At 40.7% G+C, this 12,426-nt stretch overlaps 1 protein-coding gene across 3 annotated transcripts in view; it reads left to right on the top strand.

The window, feature by feature from the left end:
* The window catches only part of RAB3GAP2 (RAB3 GTPase activating non-catalytic protein subunit 2), a 48,981-nt gene that overhangs the window by 5,429 nt on the left and 31,126 nt on the right, over positions 1-12,426 (top strand). For 2 of the 3 annotated variants that reach the window (XM_054628616.2, XM_054628614.2), the window contains exons 2-3: positions 3,493-3,560; positions 6,734-6,857. In XM_054628616.2, coding sequence (XP_054484591.2) covers positions 3,493-3,560; positions 6,734-6,857 — 192 coding nt within the window. The remainder of the gene's footprint in view (positions 1-3,492; positions 3,561-6,733; positions 6,858-12,426) is intronic. The other variant, XM_054628615.2, reaches the window with a different exon arrangement.

The following is a 12,426-nucleotide window of genomic DNA, read 5'->3' as shown; positions in this document are numbered from 1 at the left end:
TTGTGACCTCCTTAAGGAAAAAATGCTCAAGTGGTTATTTTTGTATTTAGAAGACTAACTTAGTTGTGCTTTTGGGGTTTTTTTCCCCACTTAAGGATGTCTGAAGTCGGAAGAGAGAACAAATATAAAACTAGTCTTAAGAGAGGCTTCCTTGTGATGTTGGCAAAATAGCCTTATGTATTTGTGAGTCCTCACATTGGAGGAGTGCTCTTTGGGAATAAATGCTCTATGATTCCTGAGTAGCAAGAAGATTCTAAGCTGTTTCTAAAATTCCTTGGCCTGAAGAGAAAAGAAACTGCTTCTATTTCTTTGGTAATTATGCAATCCAGTGGTATCAGAATTGCAGTAAACATGCATGGAAGAAAACCTCCAACTCTCACAGTTAAGGAATAATTTTTTGCACTATTACCTAATAATGTTTTATATTCATAAAGCATGGATGGGACTTCATTGCATGTGTCCAAGGACATCCTCCAATAACCTCCTGCATGGATTTTGAATGTAAATGTGAGGGCAGGAAGGAAAGGCTTCAGCTGCCTGCCCTAGGTCATGGTGCTGCTCTGGAAAGAAGGGCACTGGTAGTTCTCTGTGCTCAGATATCTGTTCTGTAATTTGGGAAGTGAGTAAAAACGTCTTTCATACTGAATTTGACCTGTTAAATGTCAGTTAGACCTCAGTTGTCTCAATCTGTTGTGATTTTTTTCTCTCTCCTCTGTTCTTGTCTTTTTAAAACAAAACATGCTTATAGGTAAAAATTGTTCTTGTAGGTAGTATGTTTAAAGATAAATGTGCTTAAATGAATTCTCTTATGTATTAACACCAGTGTTGTACATGTTCAGCATTTAAACCAGCTCTTAAGTTTCATATGTGCTGATGCTATATGCTTCAAATTAAAGAATTAAGTGGTTCATGTAAATCCAGTAGATGAACTTTTATTTTTGCAATCTCCATTGTAAAGCAAAATCTGGAATATTGCTGCTGCTTTATCCAAGTAAGGACAACTGTTTATAAGACATCTATTACTTGTCAGAGATAGAGTTGAATGGAAATAAAGATTTGTGCAGGAAATTTTTTTTTTTTTGGGTTTTTTTTGGGTTTTGTTTTTTTTTTTCCCTGAAGAGGGTCTGGAAAAAATGATCATGTTGTAACTGTTTAGGGCTTGCTTAGGTATTGGTTACTAGATAATGTGTTATGTTCCACAGTTGCTAGTTCTGATCTGTGATGTTACTAAAGGAAATGGTGGGGGATAATTTCTTAAAATCTTCATCGTAACAGAACTTGGGCCCTGTGGTCTTGGACTCTGATTGACCAACCTTATCAAGTGCTGATGGGTGGGAAAGGCTGTGCAAGCTGGCAGCCTTCATGGAATACTTTATAATTCTTTGGCACAGATGAATAACTGGTGCTTTGAGTTACTTTATGACAGTGTCTCCTCTGTCCATTGGTCCAGGGATTGTTGTCTATTGTTTAATGCCTTGCTTCATATTCATCTCATAGGTGAAATGTCAAAATAAGAAAACAATTTTAATTTCATTTCTTCTTAAATAAGAAACAATCTGTGGAAGGCAGGCAAGATGGATGCAGGCCTTGAGAAATATGAGTGATGGCACATCCTGGGGTGATCTATCCAATGAGGAGCATAGATATGAGGGAGCAGGCTTGTAAATGCTTGCAAGCTCGAGAGAGTTCTGGCTTTGCAGATCAGGCCACACACAGTTCCAAAAGATCTCGGCAGTTTCGTCAGTGGAATGATGACTCACCATTACATCATTTTTCTATCTTTTTTCATTTATCCAGTATCATCCCAGCATAATGACAGCTGCCACAAAATTGTGGCTATTCACAGAGACAGCAAGAATCCTCACAGCTGCAGTTTTATGTTGTGGGTGTTCAGTCTCAGAATTGAAGTGCCTGAGGTTTCTGAGGAAGGTTGGTCTGCTCTGTGCTGCAGGGAAGACATTGGTCCCAGCTGTGTTTCTTAGATATGGTTTTGTTTCTGAACCATGGCACATGGACAGATTTCTTTCCTCCATGAATTTTATAGGAAGGAGATTTTTTAAAAACCTTTTTAGATAAAATGCAAACAGAAGTAGAGTTTTATTAGCTATCTTAATCTAAACATTGAAGTTAGCTACTGTTTTCTTCTTGTGGTTACTATATTCAACAGTATTTGCCATAATTTTCCTTTATATGTTTGTACACTGCAAAAATTTTCAACCTCAAATACGAGATGAGACTGTGACCCTTGGAAGCTTGTTGCTTATATACTGGTGCAGTTATATTTGCATTGATGATGATGCAGTAAAACTGCTTGGCTTGCCCATTTTGCAGATGGTACAGACCTCTCCATTTTACAGAGGTAAAATGGAGTGGGCATTTTGTCTTCTACATGCTCCTAAAATACCTTCTCGACAGCATTGGGGAAAAGTCTTAAATGTAAATTTTTTTTCCAAGGGGTTTTGCCTTCATTAGCCATACAGAAGATTTAAAATCTAGCTAAACAGAGAGATTGCAGATTTCTGTTTTGTTGTTCAGCCTTTCCTTGCTTCGTGGTAACAGAACTACAAGTTTTTAGACCAAATAAAATTGTTTTTGATACAAACCTTCTTGTCTATACTGTTTGGCCATCCAAAATGGCAGAATCTTGCTTGCTTAGAACTAAATTTAAACTCATTTGAGACAATGTGCTTAAGCTTCTTCTTAAGGTCAAATTTGCCATGACAAGAGTTAATGGAAAACTTGAAAGAAATCCTTGGAAAACTCTTGGAGCTGACATTAATGCTTCTATTTTCACTCTAGTGCATGCTTGGATGGAAGTCAGTCCTTGGCTTTTCTACTGAACTACAGTGATGTTTGTTGATTTATTGAGGGTCCCAGGGGTAATAGTGTCTGAGAAAGTACATCTGCTACTATTAAATGCCTGTGGTTTTTCAATTTATTTCAAGTTCTGTATTTTTAGGTGAAAAAGAGAACTTCCACATTCACTCCTACAACTAAAGAAGTAGGCCTGTCTCTATTAATCTCTGTTTTCTAGGTGTTTGAGCTATTTTGTGAGCTTTTGCTTACTCTGAGGTTTCTGAATGACATAATTGAAACTGATCAGTGTCTCATAAATTTTCCTCTGTGTTGTCATGCAAAGATGTGAATGACCAAGATCCCTCTTCTCATTTTCTCATTGGAGGCCAAAGCTTCAGCTTTTGCTTTGCTGGTGGGATCTGCATTTTTCTGGGCTCAGATGTTTTGTGGTCACAGATGAATTTCCCTGTAACATTGTTCCCTTTTGTATCTTGGGTACATCTCCTGTTAATACGCTTCCATAGTGTCAGAAATGGAAGTAAATAAAATACAGAAAAATAAGACACTTCAGGGTTCTTTCAGCAGAACTTCTTTAGTATCTGTCATAAAAAAGTTGTAATGCATTAGTGAGGAAAGGGAAATGATCATTTTGTTGCCTATGCTGTACTCCTGTGACAAGTCTTTTTTTACTTAAAGCAGGCAAATCAACAAGCTGGGAAGATGGTGGCTGGGGAGCCTGGGATGAAGCAGAATTACAAGAACCTGTAAGTTCATGTATTTATTGCTAACTTCCCTATTATAGAGAACTTTTCCATTGGTTTGTGTGTGTGGTGTTTTGGTTTTTTTCTCCTATGTAACTCATCTGGGCAAGAAAGGTCTTGTGTTTCAAATGTGGCTTCTTGTTTGTCCCTTGTTCTGTAGCTTTTTTCTAAATATAACTTGGATGTTACCTATTGTGATAATTGCTCATATTCTTGTGTTCTGTAGGGCTTTTCTCACCAAAGTATACACACATTTTCCTGTGCTGCTTCACCTGAGGGCATCCTTTTTGTCCTGTAGCTAGTCAGAAACAGTAGGGCATGGCAGTGAATCATGAATTAATATAAATTAAAAAATCCTAAATAATGAATTAGTGGCATAGACATCCTTCTAAGGATCACTAGTCCTCCTTTTATGTTGTGATGTGTGGATGGTGCTGCAGAAGGTTTTAAACTACCTATGTGGGATGGAATAGCACAGTTGCTCTTTAAAGGGGGAAAAACATTCCTCTGCACAACTCATTCTACTGAGAGTAGCAGGGCTGGTCTGTTAATTGTTTGTAAGGCTGAGCCTTCCAACTGCCAGCTGACTTGATGAGATGTCAGTGAGGCTGCTTGTAGAAATCCTTTGCACCTGAATGAATCATCTCAACAGAATTACTTGATTAATTCCCTCTAAGAGCTCTGAGGAATCCAGACCTCACCTTGATAACAAACCCTTTATCTGCTTTTTCTCAGTGTGTAGGAAGGATGCCCAAGCTGTTGGACAGTATCCTTGTGACTATTCAGCAGAGAAACAGATTTTTCAGCTAAGGTGACACAAATTGAAATGAGCATGATGTCTCCCAGGGATGAATCACTGACACTGTCAGGAATGGCAGGGTGTAAAACCTTTTAAATAGGATGGGCACTCAGCTGCACTATAATTGTCATGAAATGAGTGTGTTTCTCAGGCCACATCTTTTCTTAGATGTGCTGTAATATTTATAACTTATGAATGAGTGGAACAAATAGTTGGTTTTCTACTTCTGTTGTAATTTGATAGAATCAGCAGGCATTTCTAAACTGAAATAGTTCAATTTTTCACTCTTTTCTTTAAAATGTCACACTTTTCTGCCAGGTGGTTCGCATCTTTCTTGCATCCTCTACTTGCAAATTTTCCTCTAAAGTTACCAGTGATTCCAGGCCAAACTTCAGAAAGGGTTTGCTATCATACACAGCAAAGAGGTTGTTGTGTGTAGGAGCAAATAAATACAGGAGTCTGTGTGTCTGAACACACAGCAAAATGCGTGAGAATTACTAGTAAAATATAACAATCAATTCCCTTGTTTCAGCTTTTAACTCTTGATTTGCATTATGGTTGGTGAAAGATTCATTGTTTCTTGGAATTACTTGTGCCCTGGACAAGTATCTATTTCATGGAACATAGCAATTTCTGAGAAGGCATTGAAAATTAAAAAAAACATTCTGTTTTTTTATAAGGTGTCCTTTTATAGATCTGATTAGTTGTTTTGTAGGAATGATGATGTCTTTTCTTAAATACAGATTTTAATAATTCTGTCTTTCACCTTTAAGTTTGTTTCGACTAGTTCAGTGCCTTTCCTGTTTTAATCCTTAGCTTGTTTTTGTAGCTAATATGGGATAGTGATGTTTTATGTCTTTGTATTTCAAGTTCTTTGTTCATGCTTACAGATAATTTTAAATTTTCTGCCTGAAATAGTGTTGTAATTCCTTTTAATCTTCCGACAAACCTTTAATTTCTGTTTCTTTTTCCTCAGTCTGAAAATCATGACATTAAAAATTAGTACAAGGCTTTTCTTTGTCTTTTGCTTGTGTGTTTTTGCACGACACATTTATCTCTGCCACAAGGAGTTCAAATTGTCATTAGTATCTCAGATAACTTCATTGCCTTTTTGTAAAGTTTTGAAAAATGCCGGTAAATAGGGGGAAATTGTTGGTAAAGAATTTGGCATCCATCAACAGACAGAAATCACATGAAAATAGGTTCTCTTACACAAATTAGGAGATGGTGTGGACAACAGTAGTTAGCAATGCTTGTAGTGTGCTAATGTAGACTTTATCATGGATACACAGGGTATTTCTATGTGCACAATAACCATTCTTATGGTACAAGCTTATACAAGGAAATAAATACAATGAATAGCTGATTAAGAGCATGATATGCAAATTCTTCCTACAGTTTGGTGTTTATTTTTCTTCTGGGAGTAAATTGGCAGATTTTCAAGCAGTTGCAACTTTTCTGTAACAGAATAAATAGAATGAATCAGAAAATGATCTCACTGAAGTTGTTGGGTTTTTTTAATTTGTGCATAGCTGCTTTGAGATATTAGAGGGTGGAGTAATATTTTGCAGAGCTAGGGAGAGGTAGTGTTGGATATGGAAGTGGAAATGGAGTCTGTGGACAAGGAAAAGTGTGTTGTTGTGATTGGATAAGAGGATGAATCTAACTAACCAGGAGTATCAACTCTGAGACTTAGCAGCAGTACACCCCAAGGTTGTTACTTCCTGACTTTGAACTATGATTAGCAGGAGCTACTTTGTTTGTGCCACAATAAAATGTTTGGCTCATTGCCCTAATGAAAAAAGATATAATTTTATTGCTCTTATACATGAGGATGGTATCTAAATTTTTACTTACCCATCTCAATACCCTTAAAACTTGGCACCATTTAGTTTGGAATTGTTTCCTTGTGGACTTACTTTGTGGAAAGGCGCCTGATACCTGGTGCCATGTGAGTACCAGCTTAGTGACCTTCATATGTGCATGTATTTGCTTAATGCTGATCAATGTATAAGCTTGGACAAATTCTTCATTTTGAGTATGGATTGTAATGAGAATAACTAAAGAGATTCTCTCCACTTTCTAACCAATGATTTTAAAACTTTAGATCTCATTCTCCTTGTGTCTCTTTAAAAGGAGATGATTTTGAGTAGAGCTAGTGATGAGTACTTCTTTGTTTTCTGTTGTGTAAACACAGAATTAGTGCAAGACTGAGTTCTCAGGGCTTTCCATGCAAGTTGGAGCTGAAGTGATGTGGTCAGTAATAAAAAGTCCATTCAGTGCTGCTATGGAGGGCAGGCCCGATTGTTCTCATCAGTCTTGCAAGTTCTGCTGTGTCAAAAATTGTTGCATTCATTGACTAAAGCTTTACCTGTAGGAAGAAGAGGAATCTAATTCCAAGAACCAGCGAAGTTACTGGCTTCAGGACTGTGTGTTGTCCTTGTCACCAACCAATGACCTGATGGTAATAGCTAATGAACAGAAAGCAGTCTTTTTAGTGCGTAAGTATCCATTTCACTGAGTGTTTATGCTAGGACACTTTATAGTAACGAAAGCAGTATTTGTTTGCCCCACTCTCTTCTGTTTATCCCCCAAGTCATACTTGAAGAATTTTGAAGTGTTTTGTAGTACACATCACGCATTTTCTAGGTGCTGCTTGTCAAGTAAGTTGCTTTACTTGACAAGTCAGGTAAAGAGAAGTCTTTACTTCTCAGCTGTTTTGATCTGTGGAAGCTGTTTTGTCACATGAAATGCATATGTGTTATAACTACCTAGTTGTTTTAAAATGCTCAGAGACATTGACATTAATTTTTCTCAGTAAGAAAAACTAAAGTTTTGGTTTTAGCCATTAGAAAATGCTTGACCTTAGTTTTCTCTTCCCTTAAAAATTACCTAAGCCAGTGTCCCTCTTGGAAAAGAGTATTAATGTGAATATTCTTGAAATTCCACCTTTGACAGAAAATTCTTGAATACCATCTTGAGCAATGGGTGGCTTTGTATTTTACTCTACAGTAGGGTTCTGGGAACTTTTAAAAGGTATCACTAGTAATGTATGAACACTGCTCAGCCAACTGCTGTTTATAGATATGCTGTTGTTTGGGGTTCTGGTCTTTTGATGGCTGCAGTGGGTGATGTGAGGAAGACGAAGGGAAACATCCTGATATGGGGACTATTATAGCATTTTAAAACAAAAAATCAGAGTGTTGAAACTCAGATTTGCGTAGTTGGGCAGATTGTATTGAGTCATCATACTGCTTTGTCATTCCCTGCAAAGCTGTCTATTCCAAACCTGCTGTAGACCTGTTGCTAATTTGTCATCAAAATTGGAAAAACAGCAGTACACCTCATTAAGTTCTTATTGGATCAAGCATAAAAAAGTGATTTAAAACGCTGGAGAATGAATGAATGAATGCCTCTGATGAACTTTACCGTGACAACTGTCCCCCACTGGGCAGAAGTGTCCCTGTGCCTCAGGTTTTAGGTGTCAGACGAATGGCACACAGCACCAACTTAGTTTTGGTTGTCCATTGAAACCTAGGAGATGATTCAACAATCAAATGCTGTTGTAGTGCGTTTTTATATTTTGTAATACTTTGAAGTAGTTTTGTTTTGTATTCCCATATTTTTCCCAAATGGTTTATCCCAGACTGTACCCCCCTCCCTTTACCTGTGTTATCCCTCTCCCGGGATGAGATCATCCCCAAACCCCCACCCTGGCTCTCTGTCAATCACTCAGCCTCCCATCCCTCCATCCAGAAGTTTTGGTCCAAGTCGTCGAGTGATTAGCCAGAGGCTGGGAGTCAGCCCCCCAAGCCTTGCCCCATACGCTGTCCTAAATGTCTATCCCCCAGTACCCATCCCTTAGAGTCACTTATTGGTTGGTAAAATGTTATCTACTTTTGGTTTCCACCTCCCTTTAAATGTAACCTTGGCACATCTCCCGGGGCTCTCGGCAGGAGGCCCCCTGAGGTGCAGGAGCTCCTTTGGGATCCTAATAAAACCTTGGATTAACCCCTGCTAAGAGTCGGCCCTTTTCTCTTCTACCGATGTCTCTGGTGTCTCTTATGCTGCAAAGGCAACCAGCCCAGGTGCCCTCAGTACCCTCGGGGCACGGAGAGTGTCCCCCGCTGTCGGCCGTGTTGGGGCTGCTCCCCCCAGTGTCTGCCGACTCGGGACTGGCCCAGGGTTCCTGAGAGGCTTGCAGAGAAACAGAGACATTTTGGCGACCAACGTCGGGCTCTGAGACCATCCCCGGAGCTCACGGACGAGGCTCGGACATTCTTTCAGACTGTTCGCAAAGCCTTTGGCCGGCAAGCTACCTCAGAAGAACACACTCCGTTTTAATGAGTTGCTCTTCTGTGCACGAAACTATCAACTTTTGAAGTGCTCTCAAGAGTCAGTTTCAGGTAGAAGTCACCATCCCAGGACCTCCTGTTTTCCTGTCCCGCAGCTGGATTGATAAGTTTACCTTTTCCCGTTTCTCCCCTCTTCGGGAGAGAGGGTGTTTCCCTGCCTTTGTTTTCAGGCTCGCTGCAGAGAGCCCAAGTATTTTTTCTCTATTTTTTGGCAGGCTGCCAGCTTCAGGTTTTTCTTCTCCTCGCCCCCCCACCTGGGTTGGTGAAATTTGAGATACAAAATTTAAAATCACAGCTACAATGGGTGCAAAGCTTTCTGTATCTCACAAAGGTGTCTATTACCATTTTTTGAACTTTCTTAAGAGTGAAGAAATCTGATTTTCAAAAACAGATGTTAAACAATTTGTTAGATGGTTGTTCCTTCATTTCCCCGATGTATCAACTGAAAATATTAGTGATTTGGCTTTCTGGGACAAAATTGGCAATGAGTTATTGAGAGCAGGGAAGTCAGGTGACAAATCTCCATCAAAGTTTGCTTTTTTAGCTATGCAGATAAGAAATGTTGTAAAATTTAATTCAAAGATGCAGGAACAGCCATCCGGGAACAGTTTCAAAACCTCTGTTTCCCAGAAACCCGATTTACCCCCCTCCAAGTTATGTTTTCCCTCTCCTAGCCCTCTTTCCTCACCCTCAGCCCCGACACAGGACATTCTGAAGAAAGCTACTCTCCCTAGCTTCCCTCAGAAGCTCCCTGTTTCCAACCCGGACAATTCTGGTCAAATTCCCCGGGACCCTACCCTTTGCCCTATTTCCCCAAGTTGTGATACCCCATCCCAGAAATCTTCTGCCCGCTTTTGTACCCCCGATCCGCTTCAGGTAACTTCCCCAGACCATGATGGTAGATACCACATGGCCATGCCTGCTCTTTCTTCTTTCCACAATCCTTTACGCTCTCCCAACACCCCATTCTGGTCGGAAAACCGCGCCCCCGAAACTCTCCCTCCCAGCACCCTCCCCCCGCCCCCCTCCATCCCCTCAGGGCTCTGCCCGCCAGCCGCGGCCTCCCGCCGCCCCTCCCTCAGCCCGCCCTCCAGCTCCCGGGTCAGAGAAACCGGAGGTGCTGAGTTTGGCAGCCGGAAGCCGGAAACATCACTGGCTCTTTCTGCAGCCCCTGTGTCATATATTTCAGATTTAAACGGGGGGATTCAGCCACATTATACCCCCCTTTCTGTTGATTCTGTCAAAGAACTTGCCAAAGCCCAAAAAGATTTTGGTAGATCAAGTGAATATTTTAGAGGACTCATTAAAGCTACACTTTCTGCTAATACCTTAACCCCCGCTGATATCAAACACCTTTTTACCTGCCTGTTATCCTCATCTGAATATCTCTTGTGGGATGCAGCATGGAAAAAAGGACTGAGAGAAATTTTACCAGCTCTGTGGGCTGATGAAGCTACTGCCCATGATGTTTATGGTAAATTGTTATCTCTCGACCATCTCTGTGGACAAGGGGAGTGGGAGGAAGGAGCAAGTCAGGCAGAGGGCATTCCCAGAAAGGTTTTCAAAGAATGTGCTAGAGCAGCTGAGAAAGCTTTCTTTGGGCTCCGTCCTGGTGTTCCACTTGAAAATTATTTGAAAATAACACAATCTTCATCTGAGTCCTTTTTGAGTTTTGTAGAAAGGTTGAGAAAAGCTGTCGAATTTCAAGTTCAGAATGAAAGAGCCAGGATGGAAATCCTCACCGAGATTGCTAAAGAAAATGCCAATGACAAGTGTAAAGCTGCCATCCTGAGCCTGCCTCTCGAGCCAACACCAACACTGCAAGCAATGCTAGAAGTGTGTGAGAGAAAAGTTGCCATCACCCTTGCTGACCAGGACGAGAGACCAAAACCACAGAGAAAGATTGTAGCTGTGAACGCCCCTGATCCACCATTCACCAGCCAGCTTCAGCACGTCACGATGCCACAAGAGAGAATCTCCAACTCTAATCAACCTTGCCATCTTTGTGAGAAGTTAGGGCATTGGATGCCTGACTGCCCTCTGAAAAAGCAGTTTTTAGATTTTAAATACAATAACCTTGAAGATCAGAATTCCCCAAAAGACAACATTTCAAAAAACTGAATAAAGAGCGCTCTTTTTCCCAGCGCTATGACAAAAATAGGGTGTGTTCAACTCCAGCACAGGAGGGGGCCGAGCCTGAGCGCGGCCATCAGCACCAGGACCGGAATGCATTTCATATGGCAGCGCGCCAGCAACACCAACACAAACCCACTGGCAAAGGTAAAAAAGTCCTTGCCATGAACGTTTTGGGGACAGTAAAATGGTTCAATGTAAAAAACAAATACGGTTTCATAACCCGGAATGATAACAAAGAAGATGTGTTTGTTCATCAGACTGCTATAAAAAAGAATAATCCCAGGAAATATCTCCCCAGTTTAGGAGATGGAGAAATTGTGGAATTTAAAATAGTACAAGGAAGAAAAGGCCCCCAAGCAGCTGATGTGACAGGACCTGGTGGAGTTCCAGTACAAGGTAGTAAACATGCACCAGACTACGAACCTGTAAAATATTATCTACATCATAGAAGTCCTCCACATGTCTACCAAGGAAATAGAACCCAAAACCAACAACCATCAAGCCCCAGCAACAGCCTAAAAGCAAGAAGAGCACAGAACACAGGCAAGCTGCCCTGCATTCAAAAGTCCATGTCAATAATAAAAGAACCTTCCAGTCCGATAAGTCCCACTTCTAATACCCTTCCCCAATTCCTGTGGCCTTCCTACCCCCCTCCCACGTTCCCCTTCTTCTTTCCATTGTCCTATTACCCCTTTTTTATGTTCCCACAAATTCCTACCACCCTTTCCCCTCTCCCATGGTCTCCCTCCACTAATCCCTATCCCCAGAGTTCCTTTAGAATACCAGAGAGAGCATGAAGTTTCCCTAAAGTAACCATCCTTTTCTTAAACTAATGATTTCTATTTGAAGTTTTCAACAGGCACACCACCACTACACTGCCTTGTGCAGAGTTTATCACAGCCAACCACTTTACCACAGGAGACAAAGAAACAGCCCCTGTTGAAGAAACCTTTTCCTGACTCAGTTTCCTGAAAAACCACGTCTTTTTAGTGTTTCCCCTTAATCTGAACTCAGCCCCTGTACCATCAGAATGAGCCCCATCCTTCTGCTGCTCATGTTGACAGCCATCCATCCAAGTCAGATGTGGAAGAGTTTGAAGGTCTCTGTTGCCTGAATCTTTGCCTGAATCTGTCATCCAAGGCTGAGGATGTCCACAAAATCATCAGAAAGATGCAACAAATGGTCCAAGACATCAAGCAAGAAACAGCAGACTGGATGGATGGACTTTTCCAAAAAGGGGGACTCTCGGGTTGGGTCAGATCCATACTGAAATCTGGTTTTTCTTGCTATTTTGATCAGCTTCGGGATCATCAAGAGCATTGTGACCAAATTGATATTGAAAGCTATTTCCCCTTTAGAGATTAATCAGGTGACTGTTCCCACCTCTTCTGAGGAGGAGACAGAAACCTCTGCAGAATTTACAAAACAGCCTTGGTTTGCTGATGCTTGAGATCACTCCGAGCTGAAATTTAATGTTTAGGTGCCTCTCCTTTTTTTTATTTAAATGAAAAGAGGGAGATGTTGTAGTGTGTTTTTATATTTTGTAATACTTTGAAGTAGTTTTGTTTTGTATTCCCAT

The sequence above is a fragment of the Agelaius phoeniceus genome, chromosome 3 (assembly GCF_051311805.1).
Source record: "Agelaius phoeniceus isolate bAgePho1 chromosome 3, bAgePho1.hap1, whole genome shotgun sequence".
Taxonomy (NCBI): Eukaryota; Metazoa; Chordata; class Aves; order Passeriformes; family Icteridae; genus Agelaius; species Agelaius phoeniceus.
This window is presented reverse-complemented; position numbering and strand designations above follow the sequence as displayed.